Source organism: Scardinius erythrophthalmus (genome assembly GCF_964197995.2).
Source record: "Scardinius erythrophthalmus genome assembly, chromosome: 5".
In the NCBI taxonomy this organism is placed as follows: Eukaryota; Metazoa; Chordata; class Actinopteri; order Cypriniformes; family Leuciscidae; genus Scardinius; species Scardinius erythrophthalmus.
In genome coordinates, this window is record NC_138225.1 from 9,549,763 (window position 1) to 9,567,282 (window position 17,520).

At 37.3% G+C, this 17,520-nt stretch overlaps 1 protein-coding gene across 2 annotated transcripts in view; it reads right to left on the bottom strand.

Moving 5' to 3' along the window:
• The window catches only part of kat6a (K(lysine) acetyltransferase 6A), a 44,825-nt gene that overhangs the window by 12,839 nt on the left and 14,466 nt on the right, over positions 1 to 17,520 (bottom strand). Inside the window, exons 3-10 of one of the 2 annotated variants that reach the window (XM_081367127.1) lie at positions 10,603 to 10,711; positions 9,834 to 9,949; positions 8,639 to 8,720; positions 8,409 to 8,523; positions 7,949 to 8,304; positions 5,386 to 5,501; positions 2,422 to 2,537; positions 1,812 to 1,953 (exon numbers count right to left, since the gene is read on the bottom strand). In XM_081367127.1, the coding sequence (XP_081223253.1) occupies positions 1,812 to 1,953; positions 2,422 to 2,537; positions 5,386 to 5,501; positions 7,949 to 8,304; positions 8,409 to 8,523; positions 8,639 to 8,720; positions 9,834 to 9,949; positions 10,603 to 10,711 (1,152 nt within the window). Of the gene's footprint in view, positions 1 to 1,811; positions 1,954 to 2,421; positions 2,538 to 5,385; positions 5,502 to 7,939; positions 8,305 to 8,408; positions 8,524 to 8,638; positions 8,721 to 9,833; positions 9,950 to 10,602; positions 10,712 to 17,520 lie in introns of both variants that reach the window. The other variant, XM_081367126.1, reaches the window with a different exon arrangement.

The following is a 17,520-nucleotide window of genomic DNA, read 5'->3' on the forward strand; positions in this document are numbered from 1 at the left end:
CTTTGTAAAGAAAGACTACACGTCCAAGCACATACGCATTCAAATGCGCACGCTTACTAAACACGTAATACGCATGTGCATGCCGTCACCGTTTTTACAGATTCACGTTTTTTTAAGTTCACACGGAGATGATAGCGATATCATTTTCAAAACTCGTTTTCAGAAAACTATTTGATAATTTGCGTTCTCAGGCCACCAAAACACTGTTGTCGTGTGAATGAAAATCCAGAACGCATTAAGGTTTTCTGCTTTCATTTGAAAACGATGTGGTGTAAGTGGCCCCATAGTTAATAACTAATGATTTTTACAACGGAAATGAATCAATCAAAAACTTACTTTAGCTGGACAGTGACTTTCTTCTAGAGCTGCTGTACAGCCAAAACAATCTTTGTTGCATTATTTTCCTGTTATCACTGTAAAGCTGCTTTGAAACAATCTGTATTGTTATACTATATAAATGAAGGTGACTTGACTTGGTCCCATGTTGCTTCTTAGAGTGAGAGAGAAAATATATTATTTTATAAAATTTTGTTATACAGGCTATGTTGATAAGCATTGCATTATAAATAGGGTTGGGTAGCGAACTCTGTATTTTTAAGGGCACTGACCAAATTACGTCGGTACTACCGAGTACGGACTCACATTAAATCAATTGGTTCCATATTCCGGTACCTGAGAACGCATCTGGGCGCAAGTGTAAGGTACATTATAGAAAGAATGAGAGAGAGAACATGTGACTTCGACCCAGCAACTTATTCAAACACAACACACATGGCTAACTGAAAAATGTACTTAAGTGTGGTTACATTTCACAAAACTAGATGCAGACAATGCTATTTGAAATATTTGTAATACTAAATGCAAGGCTGGCAATGGTAACACATCTAAACTTAGAAAGCACCTAATCAAACAAGATATATTTAAAACCTCAAGAGTTCTGTATTTGCCGAAGTTTAGGGGCATATGATTTCCACGATGCAGAAAACACGGACGGAAATCACGGAATCCAGTCATAAAAACGAAATAATAAAAATGACATTTTTTTGACTGTATAACGCGGAATTTGTCATTTTTTGAATAAATAAAAAGCAGGTTAGTACACTTAAAACAAATCATGATAAAAACCAGTGTCTGTGAATATTAAACTGCAAAAAGTATTTAAATACGAATCCTGCATGTTCTGCGTATCTGTGCGAATGAATGGCGTAGATGTGTGGTTTCATTTAAAACTTTTAAATGACCAGCAGGGACCCCTGGAAAAAAGGGCCAGAAAAGGATTATCTGTTCATATAGATAGCAGTCTGTAAGCTGCTTTCTGTAGTGGAGAATTTGAGAATCATATGGTTTTCAATCCCCAAACTCTGAGTGTGTTAACGTAACCATGTAAGCGCAGTTAATTCTGGTCAGACAGCACTGATTTAGACCACACCGATACAGATCTGTATGTCATGTTTACACCTAAATGTTCTTTTATAGAAACACAATTGCAGCAGTAAATCACCATAGTGATTCTGAAACAATGAGCGCTCACCACTCTTCATTTATTACCCTGCTGTGCAGCACCATTGCAACACCTCGTAAGGGCAGGAAGTGGGTGGATGTTATTGCCTGAGCCAGTGTGGGAGTGTGCGTGTGTGTCTATCAGTGTGAATGAGATTTCCTTTGTTGGCTCATCACTTACGAAAACACACATGCAGGTGCATGACTAGCATATGTCTGTGCTGCCAGATGTGTATAAACAAATAGGTGTATGTACAAGTGTCTGTGTGCATTTGTGTTTTTTATCCGGAGTGGAGATTTCTTTTCCTCACCTCGAACACGGACACGTCGTCCTTCCTGTAGATCTCGTTGGCAGGCGGGTGGAACCAGCTGCACTTTCGCATGTGCTGGTAGAGAATGCTGCGGCTCTTCATGTAGCGTAGACAGAACTCACAGAGGTAAAGCTTAGGGAGCCTGTCAAATCGAAACAATCACACATCAGTATTTAAGGCCGAAAAAAATAATAATAAAAAAATCAAGGTGCAGAAAGCATTTAAATAAAATAAAAACAGCAAGAGGTTAAGAAGTTTGACACTAATGGTTTAGCAGTCACTATAAACACTGCTAAATTATCATGTTAAATTGACCAAATACTTGTAAAAAAGAAAAATTGGAAATCAAAAAATGTGATCATCCAAGGTTGCTTGTCGGTTTAGATCATGACAAGAAAATGCCAATCGTAAAAAGTATGTCAACCAGCAAAGAGTCCATGGGTACTGATGGAGATAACTTTTAAATGGCCACGTATAATTCAATAAATCAAAATAAATATAATTCTAAATGAATATTTTTGAAAACAAAAAGATTAACATGTTGAAGCTGCATTAAACATCATAATGGGATTTTTTTTTTCATGATGGTGATTATGGCACATGTTGTTACCTGCTGTACTCCTGTGGGTATGGAGAAGAGTACCACGTCTGTATTTCATACTTCCCAAACTCTATAACTGATGGGCATCGCATCTGGGGATCCGGTGGACCAGTCACTCCGACTTTCTATAAGAGTTCAAGCACAAGAAAGTTAAGAAAAAAAGAAACCAGTGGGCACATACAATTTAGAGACTACTGAGCCACTATGGCACCCAGAGCGTCCTGCCACACACAGAAGAAAACAAAGTCACTCTTTTACACAAGGCTCTGACTTTTGTTCTAATAATCAAGAACAGTTTTTCACAAGCATACAGCTCCCCACTAAGGCTTACAAGATTATTATTAGCTCTTATCCGCATACCAACTGGAAATTGAGAGCATCTGCCACTCAGTAGTGATCACACACTTTTCTGCTCTGCATCTCAATAACACATGCAATCCATTTACTCCATATACAAACAAGGGGTGAAACAGCTTGTGTTGAACCACCGTTCAGATCATGTCATGTTGGTTTTGAAAAAAAGGCGTATGAATTGTAACATTTCCATGTTCAAGAGTAAGTACTTTAAGGAAACTAACAAAATGAATCAACGCAAATGTTCATGGTCACATTCAGATACACTGAATAAAATAGTTATTGTTTTTGACCTATGTATCCTTGTTTTGTAATAAGGTTATGACACCCAATATATTATATTCCAGTGAAATGTAACAATTCTCGATTCCATTTGAGATACCACAGTTAAAACACCAAACTAATATAAATTTCAAAGATTATTAAAGACAGGTAAACTGTCATTAATAAAAAAAGAACAAATAATTAAACTACAAGAAAATGCACAAATAAATAAATTCAAAAGAACAAAGATGACATAATCAGTGCTTTTAAAGTTTTTCAGGTAGGTCTATCATCAGTAGTTTTCGGGTACAGAAATTTAATAAAGTAATCAAATGTAAAATAACACTGCATATAATCTCCACAGTACAAATTAAATAAAGGTAAATCCTTATTGAAGTTACAAAAAAGTTATTCAGTGAAGAGCAGGGAGTGATTTCCACTGTCTTTTGTAGTTTGATTAGCATTAAAAACACAGACAGCAACAGGAATATTAGGCTGCTGTCACTTTAAGACTAATGCACAGATCCAATAATGATACACGTGCGTTCTTTCTCTACTGCTTGCTTAAGCCAAAACCAACTATGTTTACTTGGATACTCGCAAAGGCGGGCATTTTGAGATAAATTTGCGTGAATTTATCCGTTTAGGTGCAAAGAGACGTGAAAGTAAAAAAAAGAAATTAATTTTATTATTTGCACGCTGTCTTAAGACGCGCTACTGTGCGCTTCGGGTGTGTGTGCACACAATTCCAATTCATTTATAAAGCACATAATAATACAACAAAGTTCACCATAGTGCTACACAAACAATAAAACATTAAAATATAACAAACACAAATCACTATAAATAAAGAATATGCATATCTCTACTCTCAGATTGTTAGACCCACAGACTCTTAATACACCAAAACTTCTCACACAGCGTGCACAAGTTCTCCATCACTTAAATGCTTAAATTGGCAAGGCTTGAAAACGCGTGCAAACGGTAAACTTTCGTGACCATGCAGCACTGGCCAGACAGGGACACTGACAGTTCCTTATACTGTCCCGAACATCTTTTACGCTGAAAGGCTCACATGCATCCGCCATGTTCAGCACTGAATGAATGACAGGGTCCCCGCTGCAACATTGCGCAAGATAAATAAGAGGATGACATCTAGTGGAGAAGACTAGTAATAAGATTAACGTCAATGAGATATTATGTTCAATGTTTGCGGAAATAAATACGGGAAAAAAATACATTTAAAAAAATCGAATTTATATAAAAATTTAAAAAACCGATGAATTGAAAAATTAAAAAAAATGTAATTGTGAATCGACTAGATAAAATAAAATAAAAATAAATTGAAAAATATGTTTTTTTTGTGTGACCAGCCCTAGTTTTTATTAGATAATAAATCAGGATTTGAACCTGGTTGTGCTTGCTAAATGAAATTGTACCTCTAAACTGCCAACCATCACAACTTCAGGAGTGACTCTTATATTCCTGTACACATAGTCAATCATTTAGGGGGATTCATATTCAAATGCAGCTGTCCCTCCTTTGGACTTTGCAGTGCACATGGCCTAAATGTTATAGAGCAAACAAATTCAGTTTTATTGTCAAATTACAGCATGGTATTTTTTCTTTCTGTCTGCTCAACACAAGCGTGCTGGTTCTTTCTGATGCAGTGTGTGCAAATATGATTGTCTCTCTCTGGGTTAGTGTTTGTTTTTCTTCGACTGATGGCCTCAGGCAGTCAGAGTGGCTGTATCTGCTGGGAGCTTCAAATCACACACACACACAAATCAGCCAATCAGTCTACACATGTGCATTTGTGTTTGTGTGTGTATCACTGAGAGAGGCACCAGCTGTCAAGATAATGGAAACTCTCAAATCCCCCACATTACATTCTGCAGAGATAAAGACCTTGACAGCTTCCAAGGCTTCACTAATATAGCAAAAGAAAATTCAGTGACTGCAAACAAGCAATGGGCAGTGGGCACCCCTACCATCAAGTATATGATTTGTAGACAGGATTCGGTTTGATTTTATTTGAGGGCTGTCAAAGTTTACACATTAGTATATGGATTTAATTAAATGTTGTTGTTGTTTTTTTAAATGTGCAAAAATGCACTTTTCTATTATTATTATTATATTTGTAAGTTTCATTCTGTTCTGAGTGATGTCAAAAAACTGAGCTGCAGAGAAAGCGTCTCTCACACACACACACACACACTCTCTCTACCTAGAGAAGCACATTTCTCAGTAAATGGAGAAAGACATTCTTTACAGATTATTTATTAAATTCAGATGGGACAGTATTTTGCATTTGTAAGACAAAATTTAGTGATGTTTCTTCCTCCCTTTCCGTACCTGTAGTGCCAGCTCCTGAATGTGCCTGAAGAGCTCCACGTCTTTCTCAGTTAGGTTTTCATGTCCTGGCAGCTTGTCTTCGTCCTCCCGCCAGTTGTCTCCACACTCCTGATTGTCTGTGATGCAAACAGACACCAAGACAGTTAAAACAGCCAGAGAGTGAGTGCGAGCACAAAACTGAAGGTACTAAGCAAACACACTAATAAAAGAGAAAGCAGATTCACATTTATTCGTACTTTTCATTTTACACTGATTTAATTGGGCACAATGTGACAAGTTTTACAATTATTCTGTCTACAAAAGTCAAATAACAGTAAAGATAATTATAATGTTACAAAGATTTGTATTTAAAGGTCCCGTTCTATGCCCCTTTTCACAAGATGTAAAATAAGTCTCTGATGTCCCCAGAGTGTGTATGTGAAGTTTGAGCTCAAAATACCCAACAGATCATTTTTTACAGCATGTTTAAATTGACATTTTTTGGGGCTCAGAAAAACGAGCCGTTTCAGTGTGTCCCTTTTAAATGCAAATGAGGTGCTGCTGGACGATACAGGGGGCGGAGCTTCATGAGCTCGTGCTCAGTCTGTCAGGAAAAATTAATCTCACGGAATGATGATAATATCAGAAACTCTCAGTAACGGTGTTCATTTCGAGTCTGACAATAATGCCTACAGAGTCAGAGTGCTGTATAGAGATGAAACAGGTATGGTTTAGTAGTTTAATTACGGTTATTATAACGTATTTGTCATCTGCTTGTAGGCTATGTATCCATTATTTATTAATAGCCTACAAGTCTGCTGTCTGAATGATGATCAAACATACTGATGAGTTTAATAAAGTTTATTGTACATCACACAAAAGATGAAGCGTCAGTTTTACTTCAGAAAATCACCGTAAGAGCTGAGTAAACACAGTAGGCTAAGTTATAAGAAGTGCGCAAGTAGCCAGTAGAGTTGAGGGAGCATTCCTGTGGGCGGAGGTTAGTCAAGAAACGGTTCTGGTGATGTCACTAATGCAGGATGTAGAGGGGTGTAGTCCAATCGAGCCGTTTTTTGTAGTCAACTTCTGTTAAATAAAATATCTCGCTTGGCATTGAACTTTGAGCTTTATAATTTTACAGATATTATTTATGCTCTAACAGCAACATTACACACTAACTAAAGTTTGAAACATGGAATCGCATGCAACGGGACCTTTAAAAAAAATGCTGATCATTTGAACTTTCTATTCAATCGAAGAACCCTTTCCACAAAAATATTGCAGGGCTCCAGACTAATAATAGCAGGTTCACACATACTCCGTTTGCAGTACGTATTGTATGAGGTGCAGAAGCGGCACAGGCAGCACATGTGCTTTCACATCTGTACGCGTTTACAGGGCGCAACTGATCCAGAGCTGTTTAGCACAAATACAAAATTTATTTATTACTTTATTTAAAATCCACAAGTTGTTACTGAAAAAGTTTTTTTTTTCAGCATCGTGATTATCTTTGTACACAGTAGCGTTATACAATCATTCATAGACATAAACGCACTATTTAAACATATTATTCAATTTATTACTTCTATATATATTTATATATTACGTTGCTCAAGCAAGTGGCAAAACCTTTAAACATAGCCTATTCTTTTCTTATGTTAAAATCCCCCAATTTATTTTAATTAATATTTATAATTGACAAAAACAGCTAACTCTCATGCTTTTTCTTTTGCATATAAAACTTTAAACAAGAAATCCTGCAGGTTAAAAAGCCATGTGTTGACTGTGAAACACAGTAGAGTTTAATTATATGCATTTATGGTGAAATTACTACACACTGCAAATGTAGTATATGCTAACCTGGCATAACATTTGAGAGCAGTTCTACAGATGATGGGACCAGCACCGGTTTTGGTAGAGCTTCTATAGTATCATACTGAACTGAACGACAGCCTCAGTGTTTATAAAAAGAGCGCTCTTTAAATGCTTTATGTGTAATTCACATTTAATTTTTTTTTTTTTCATGAAATTGTGACTTCTACACAAAAGTATAAAAAATGCAAAACTTTGACACAAAAGTTATTTCTTGATGATTTGATATTTTCTAAAAGTGATTGTGCTTTTGAATTTATATTTACACATTATACAATGTGTGGGGAAAAAAATATTAGCAATAATAATAATAAATTATATAGTAGCGTTCCATATAAAAGCGTCCCTCCCCGTTTTTCATTTGCTGTTTGATGTTTCTTATATGCAACAGAAATGGCAGCTCTTATCAGTTGGACAACGTGGTGGTGACACCAGTGAAACCTCTAACAAAATTTAGTCACACCGGCAGGAAAAAAGGTTGCAAAATGTGACCATTTAGTTGCAGTCTGGAGCCCTGCATTGCGCAACTGTTTTCAACATTGATAATAATAATAGTTTCTTGAGCACCAAATCAGCATATCAGAATGATTTCTGAAGAATCATGTGAAGACTGGCGTGATGGCTACTGAAAATTCAGCTTTGCCATCACATTACCTAATATGAATATTGAGAAAAAAAAAAAAAAAAAAAAAGCTAAACTGACCCATCTCACCTCCTGTCCTGTCATCATGCTCGCCCTTGCGGTTGCTCTTCTTGCGTATCCGATATTGCTGGGAATAGTCCACCACTTCAGCACGGGCTTTCCTCCCGTCCGGGGATGGTGTGAAGAACTTGCTGAGAGCGTCAATCAGACCCTTTGTTTTCTTGTTAAAACGCAGGCCACCATGCCCAGAATCTTCTTCTCGGAGAGAGAACAGCATGCGATCGTCACCAGGGTAACCTTCGCATGAGGAGCTCGAAGAAGAGTGTGGGGAGGAGGAGCCTTGCGAACACCGATCCACCCCTCCGGTGCCCCGCCTTCTCCTGCCACGCCCACCACCTCGAAGCTTCTTAAAAGGTCGGCCCGGTCTGAGAGCAAGAGAACTTGTAGTAGTCTTATGAACACTTATGCAAATAATTTCAATATAGTTCTGCAATCATGGTCATAAAGAGGATCAAACTGTTTAATATACCTGCCCTTTGGTCGCCCCAGTGGTGCATTGTATCGCCGTTTGATTTGTGCTGCTTTTTCATGTAAGAGCTTTCTTCCCTTTTTTCTTGGCCGACAGATCTGACAGATCCACATGCCTGCGGAGCAGCAATCAAGAATCATTACTTGGAAGTATAATTATGAGCCTTAGACACAAATCCACTGATTACACTGTAGTAGAAATGGCCTGCATTTGAGTGTGTGGGCACTCACCTTTTGGCATTCGCATCAGTGGGGGGTCACAACACTCCATGTGGAAACCTCGGTCACAGGAGTCACAGAACAACATGTTGTCCTGTAGAATACAAATGCACACAGACAACACAAGAGTCAAGGACCCTAATTATGAATTTTTGCCATTTTGAATGCTAGGCGTTTGTGACTGCTTTCTTTTGAGATCTTCAGTTAAAGAGATTACGCAAGGCTATGGTTAAGTAATAAAAAAAGTAATTTTAATGTAAACCAAGAAATGCTTCATGTAAACATTACACAACCAGAAATCTGTGGTATCAGGACACACAGCTGAAGCACGAGCACAAAAAGCCACATATCTAAGCATTGGATCGCAAACTCAGTTCTCTTTCACATCTTATTGCGCTTGAATGGTCGAATACACACACAATTGTCAAAATGCCTCCTAACTTTTGTAGCTTTAACAAAATTAAATTATTTATGCATACATGTAATTCATATTGTTAAGACTATGCAGTACTTTTTTGTGCATTTAATTATTCCTTTTCTGTTTCTGTGCATTTAACTACATGTAATGTACCTGAAAAACTTAATTTAATTCATATTTTTGCTCTACTGTATTTGTCCTATTGTTTGCCATTTGCTTATTTTTAATAATAAAAATAAAATAAATATTGTAATATACATTGTTATCATTAAAAAAAAGATTATCATAGTTTGAAACAGGATTTTGGTCATATCACCCACCCCTATACTACACACTGAAAAGTATGTTCTTTCCTCATCACCAGTGAAGTACATACCGAAGTGCATAATGTAAGTCTATACACTACTATTCAAAAGTTGGGGTCAGAAAGATTTTTAAAAAATAAATTTATACTTTTATTCAGCACGGATGCATTATATTGATGAAAAGTTACAGTGAAGACTTAAGATTTCAAATGCTGTTCCTTTTGAACTTTCTATTCACCAAAACAAAAAAATCCAGTTTCTATAAAAATATTAAGCAACATGTTAAAATTCTTGTGGACCAAATCATTATTAGATCAAATAAATGCAGCTTTGGTGATCATAAGAGACTTCTTTTAAAAACGTTAGATTTTTTAAACCCTTTGAACAGTAGCGTAAATGAGGACGCAAAAATTAACTAAATTAGAGGACCCCTAAATTAACATGATCTGGCAGCAACAATGAGAAAGACCCTGGAAGAACCTACTGCATTTTTTCCTTGGTCCTGGCAGCTGCTGCAGGTCTTGCACTCAATACATTGCCACCACAGAGCTTTGACCCGTGCTGTGAGCTCCGGAGAGAACTTCAGACAGGATGGGTGCCCTGAGAAGACAGAATGAAACAACCTTAAATAACCTGAATAAAGCCTCATCCCTATGAGAAGACAGGCAGTGTTATTCAAGCTTTCTACTCTTATCTTGAACCATAATTATTTTTCAAGGTATATGTTGAGTTTTGAAAATCTAATTTAAGACCTTTTAAAACCTTCTTTAAGACATGCGCAATTAAAATTAATATTGTATATCCAATGAACAAGCAAATTCAATCTCTAAATAATTCACATATATAAGATTATTTCAACTAATTAAACATGTTTTATCCAATACATACATATCCAATAAATACATATGTACTGAAATTGGTTAACATATTAATACATACGGATTAGAGGTCAACCGATATAGGATTTTGTTTATATGACAATATTGTGTTTAAAGAAAGGCAAAAACAGATCACTGTGCCAAAACGAATTAATGTGATATGGCGTGTGAAAACATATGTTTTGCCATCCCCAAATTTAAGACCTTTTTAAGCTTAATAAAACTGAATACAAAAACAATAATCTGTATTTTTAAAATGTAATTATTTTTTTAGCAGATGCCTTTGTCCAAAACTACTTCCAGTATACTTGGTGTTTTTAATATTTCAAAATAAAATAATAAAATTGTTCAAATGAACTTTCACCCCTTCCTTACCGCTGTTCCCACAGTCTGCACAGGAGATCAGCTCTTCAGGCTTCTTGTCGCGGTTCTGTTCCTTGGTCCCCAAACAGAAACTACAGATGGGTATGGGCTCTGCCACAGGCTGAGAGAGAAAAACAGCAAATAATTTAATAAACAATATTAATATTTAATATTAATACATAAACTTTGCAAAAATGGCTAAGCAGATCCAAATGATACAGTGAAACAGAGGTCTGAATATTGTGTAAATGAGCTCAGCTGAGGACAGCATGGATGAATTAATTGCCCTTTATGAACCATATTAAGGTCTGCTTCATTCAGCTCTGAGCACTGCTTATACCTCTACAGAGACAGATTTAGAAAAGCCTGAAGCAAATAGATCGGCTTTTACATTGTTTAGGAAAGGAAAAAAGAAAAAAGGGAGAAAGAAACCGTATATAAATGATACGAATTGTGTCCAAACGTTTTTTACATTTTCTCAGTGGCATTTGCCCATGCAAAACTCATTACCAGGCAGTTGCTAAGCTCTCTAGAGTCAGTCAATGAGTGGCATCAGAAAGCCCCAAAACAAATCTGACACAAACCTAGTGGTTCAGAGTTTAACACTTTATTTTGATGGTCCACTTTAGACGTTCAGCTAACTAGAAGTAACTTTGCACCTACATGTCAACTAACTCTCAGAGTATAAGTAGCCTGTCTGCTTAAAATCTGCTAACACTTTATTTGGATGCTCCTCCAACAGTCATTCTACTGACTATAATTAACTTTACAACTTCATGTCAACTTATTCTACTCACCTGAACCCTAACCTAGCAGTCTACTAAGAGTCTACTAATAGTCCAATTAGAGATCGACCGATAATCAGTTTTACCAATATTTAAGCATTTTCCCATAATCGGGTATCAGTTGTGTAATATCGGATTCAAAGATAAATTGCACACAAGACCGCCATTGAAGCACTGTGTCTGAGGGGAGATCAGTCAACAACGGTGTTCAAAGGTAAAATAACTGACGTCCCTTTTTTAATAAACTTTAGCATAACAGCCATTAATGCACAAACGAGATGTTACATAAATGCTTGAAATGTAGTTTAAACTTAGCGCTACAGAATAGAGGCAGACTGACAGCCATGTAATCTGTCGAGTCCTGTCCCAATAAAGATGCAACTTTACATGAATGAATAAATGAATAAAACAAACATGAAAATAAATGGTATCTGTAATAAATAAAAAAAATCAATATCGGTTGATCTCTAACTCTATTGAGAGAAAGGTGGCATATGGTGCAAAGTTTCTTTCAGTTAGTAGAATGTCTGAAGTGGACCATCGAAATAAAGCAGAGATGCACCGATTGATTGACCGGAATTGGCCGATTTTCACGTGATCAGCCATGATCGGCGACCGGCCGGTTAGTCTGACATATGCCGATTTTATGCCGGTCAAACGCACCCGGGCGCCGCATGATTAACATCGCGCAACATCAGCATCACACGTGCAAACGGAACGCAATAGGAAACCTCGTGAATTATGGCTGTTTCACACCGCAAGAGTAAGTGGCGCATTAGCAGCGCGTATTTTTTTCAGCGTGCATGTTAATCAATGAGTGCATTCACACTGCGAGCAGGAGCGTCGCATGAGCAGCAGTGAAGGTTTCGGCGCTGAGTCTATTTTTGCTGATGCTCACGCTCAAAAGTGAAAGCACACTTTTGATGGACAAAATAATTATTATTTCACACAAAAAGTGGCCAAAATGCACAGAATTTGCATGTCTAGTGTGTTTTAACAAGAACTGGAGTAGGCTATATCAGAAAATAATATTTATAGAAAATTTACCCATTTAAACTTGTTTTTATTATTCAGTTTGGGTAAAAGTACTATATGGTGTTTTATAAAAAAATTAAAAAATGATTAAACTAGTCAGAATATACAGTATAAGCTTTCTTTTAGTTTAATTTTAATTAACTTAATTTCCCACACCAGGAGTAATTTATATAGTTCCATTTTATAGCAATGATCTGCTCAAAAAAAAAACTATGTTCTATGCAAAATGTTCTATTAAAGAAAAGATAGAAAATAAATATTTGTGTGTGCTGTAAAGTGGTTAGAAAAAATGAAATCGGAATCGGTTAAAATCGGTATCGGCAGGTCAAACTCAACGAAAAATCGGAAATCGGAATCGGCCAAGAAAATTGTAATCGGTGCATCTCTAAAATAAAGTGTTACCCAGAGTTTTGATAATCAAAGAGGCTGCAATAGGCATGATCACAGTGATTGTGTGGGCCTAGAGGTGGGATTATTGTCAGGGTGTGGGCACAAAAGCATGTGTTGATGCTTATTCTAAGCCACACCATCTGACATTTGCTTCTGGAGCAACATTAATCTTTCAGTGTGTCCAAGAGAGACCCACCCACGATGCAGTATGCATCATACACCACACACACAGATACATGTGAGCGCAAGGAGAAGTTCAAGAAGAGCTGAACGTATAGTTCTTTACAGATATTGTACAACATTACAGCCAATGGAACAGTACAAATATGAAGATTGCTACTATGGTTTTGAATGCGACTCAATCTAATAGGCTATTATGGCAGTAGCTGTAAAGACAGACACTATGGGTGTTAGACTGGAAGTGTGTTCATAAAGCGTTCTTGACTGGCTAGTAAATGGCAGATTTAGGTTGGGAGAAAAAAGGTCAGTGCGCATATGAGGGTGTTTCTATGGTTTGAATGTGTGTTTGTGTGTGTTTGTGACACTGCCTGTGTGTGTGTTTGTGTGTGTTTGTGACACTGCCTGTGTGTGTGTGTGTGTGTGTGTGTGCGTGTGTGTGTGCGTGTGTGTGTGCGTGTGTGTGTGTGTGTGCTGAGTGTGTATGTGTGTGTGTATGTGTGTGTATGTGTGAGCAGGTCCAAGCAGGGAGGAGAGAGGACATTGTGATTTATTGGGTTCATTTTCCTCTGACTCAGGTCCACACACATCCATACTCAAGGGTGGGACTCTAAGAAAGAAAACCAAACCCTTACATACAGCTCTCTTGCTGTAAAAATGCACTTAAAGAAGCACATTTGACTATATCTTGGTAAACAAAAGCAATTAACATGCATGTCATAACTGGGCGTTTGTTCGGCGCTCTGCCGCTCATGCATGAGCGCAAAAGCTAATGTAGAAAGATGTGAAGAGTTTTCACAATCTCTTCATGTCTTATGCAGTTTTCTAGAGTTTTGAAAAAATTAAAGAGTTTAAGGTAGATTAACTAAAAGGGACCAAAAATCTAAGTTAACCAGACAGAGTGCAACAATCTGATTGGCTGGTATAAAAACACATAAAAAAATAAATAAAACGTTTAAAAACCATGGGGTTGGTAAGATTTTTGAAAGAAGTCTCTTATGCTCACCAAGGTGGCATTTATTTAATAAATACAGTAAAAGCATATTTAAAATGAATTTTCTATTTTAATATATTTTACAAAGTAATTTATTCCTGTGATGGCAAACATGATTTTTTAGCAGATTAAGACTAAGTAGATGATTAATCTAGTTTGAAGGGTCACATGGTGTTGAAAACAGTTGTCTTGCTAAATATTTTTGTACAAACGATAATTATTTTCAGGATTCTTTGATGAAAAGAAACAGCCTTTATTTGAAATTGAAATTGTTTGCAAAAATATTACTGACCCCAAACTTTTGAACAGTAGGGTTTTTTTTGTTATTGTTTTTTTGCACACTACTAATACTATTATTACTACTACACTCACAACTTAGGATAGTGCTTGATAATTGTTTTTGTTGAGAACAAGTCAGGACAAGTAGCAAACCTGGGCAGTTTGGGGACACACCTTGAGTTCATACAACAACTCTTTCATTCTTCAAAGCCCAGCAAAACAACTTGGATGAGAAGAGCAAACTATTCACAGAGCAAAATTAAAGCACAGCTGCCAGGCAGCAGACCACCACAGGAAATCTAAAAATATTTCATGTAGGAGAGAAAAATTATTCTTACAGAAGCGCATCTGACAGGACAAAAGCCACCCACTCACACACACACACACACAAACACACACACGCATCAATCTGCCAGTTTTTCCCCATTCTAATGAAGCCTTCAATTTCCTCTTAATGTACACAAAGCTGAGTGCATGTCGTACGTGGGCAATCAGACACTGGAAACCCGAATGAGTAGATGGGGATACAACAGGAATGGCAGGGGGTGGGAGAACAAAACCTACTGTCCTTGTCTCTGGCTCTGTCAAGGTTCTCATTAACATGTGAAACTCATTTCTGCATTAATGCAGCCCCCTACCCATCACCCACAAGCCCCTGTGCAAGAACCTCACTGATCAACGTACAGGGGGAGACAGCTGGAAACACTCGCACACATTAAAAAACACAACCAAACACAAACAAGTGAGAGAAAGGAAACTGAAAGAAAACAACAAGAGGGCAGAGACGTGCCGATGCAACAATACTGTCAAACGACAAAGCAGGCTCTCACTGTCTCACTGGTTCTGCATACAATCAAAATAACAACACGTCTTTTGGATGTGAATATGGGGTGGGCCTTGACCTTCATTTTTTAATTGCCATGCATGATGGTACTAGACAATATTTTTCATCTTAGATACTCCAATAGACGCACCAGTAAAACAGAAGTACCCCTTCTACATCAACATCAAATCTGAAATGTTAACTTAATTTGTATTATTAGTAACATTATTAAAATGATTCACTTCAAAACTTCAAACAACTGTAAACAATTCTGTGAGTGAAGAATAGACACCATTCGACAGACAGATAGATAGTAGAATCACGTTTTTCTTATTTTCAAATAGAGATTACGATTCTCCCATGATTCTGAAGAGACAACTAAACTAAATAGGCTAACACGTAATTTACTAGAGGTTCTGACAAAATGTTAATTGCTGTAGACTTAAAAAAATCTTCTTTTTTTTTATTCATAAAAAAAATAAGTTTGAATGAGTGATTCAAAGACTCACAAATAAAGACTTTACTTGTTTCACAACGAGGGTTTTTGGGAGTTTTGCCCGAATCTCTTGAAGAATGATTCAATGACAAATACAGTGACTGTAAAAATAAAGCTGCTTGAGGATTCGTTGATATTTCACATGAATTTATGTTTACATACGTGAGTTATTATTGATCATGGAAGCATCTGGTGCCTTATGTTAACAGTCACTTGTTGCTAACTAGTGGCGTATCAATGCAATTAATACAATCTTTATTTGAAGCGTCAAGTTCTTTCAAAAGGTGATTTACTCTATTTTTGATCTCTACCATAGACATCAGTGTTTATATCCGAACTATAAACTATTATGACTATCCCAGTATTTCTGTGATGATTTTGAATTATTTTAACACAGCAATGACGACACTGTGTGGTTGAAAAGTTATTTGTGAAGCCGTTTCATACCTATAGGCTACATGACAACTGCTCTCTCTTGGTCAGCAGCAGTGCTAACAGAGATCTAAATGCTCGCTGTGATCATAGGCTACTTGTCAAAGGTTTAATCCAAATGGCAGAATCGTTGTCGCTTAGTAATAAGATTGCGTGGGTGTTTGAAGCGAGACTACGATCTTTTAACAATTAATCATTCAGCTCTAATCAGGGTCCGAAATTAACACCCGCCAAGCGCCAAATGCGGGTAGATTTTCCGTTTGGCGAGTAAATCTCAAAAGGCTATCCGCCACACTGGTGGGTGAATGTTCATACCAAAATATGAAATTTTCAGCGCTCGCGGATCGTGCATACTCCGCCGCTGGCCAGGCTGCTTCTGCTTTACACACCATGGCTGTTCTTTTCTCGAGAAAAGGAGTTTTCCCATAGCGTTTGCAACGCAATACTCGTTCCCTTATCTCTCAGGGAACCGAGGTGAGATGGTCCTCACTGCGGAAATCCACGGGGAGGAGTCGGATAAAATCCAACTCCTCCCACCTTACATATACGTAAACCTACCCGTCTCCACCCCCTGATCCCTAAACCCACCCCTAAACCTACCCATCTCCACCCCTTAATCCCTAAACCTACCAATCTCCACCCCTTATATCTGGATCCAACTCCGCCCCCCGGATCTCATGTACTGCATTGAGGTGCTACTGACCGAGGTTACGTAACCGAGTACGTTCTGCCTTCCCTTCCACATGAGTCAGGTGACAAAACTGACAAAAAATATATATATTTCACTGCAATGATAATAATATTTCATATATTTCTCACATTTGAATCAATATATATATAGATTTTTTTTTTATTATACATTTCAAATTTTGCTCTGAACAATTTTTTATGTTTGTATTCAACATAATAGGCCTACCTTATTATCTCAATAAAAGTACAGAAATTAATGTATATGTGACAAAAAAAGGCTGTTTATTATTTTGGCCGGTAAAAAATATGCTTGGCTGGTGTATTTTTTCATCTACCAGTCCCCGTGGCAGGTGAGCCAAAAAGTTAATTTCGGACCCTGGCTCTAATAGAAAGACATCCTTTACACAGATTTCCTCTGTTTCTAAAAGACTTTCACAGTAACACAACAATAAAACACCTTTCAGATTGGGTGCAACTGCCAAAATGCCTCCCGCTGACTTGAGAAGCAATGAGAAATGAAGCCCATTGGTTGATATATCAAGTCAGGGTGGCTTCACAAATAGAAGAGCCAAACAAGTCATCATACTATGTGTAGACCATCCCAGACAGACTATCTAAAATAAGGGATTCAGATTTGGAGGTCACGCTAGTGATACCAATGACATGTAATGTAGTTGCAAATACATCTAACAGCAGGGAGCAATGAAGCAGAGAACTAAATAATGGTCAACCTTGTAAAGCTCAAGTCCATCATGGGACATGATGACCATACGACGCCTGAGGTCATGAAAGAGTCAACGTGAAGAGATGCAGTCACACATAAAACAAG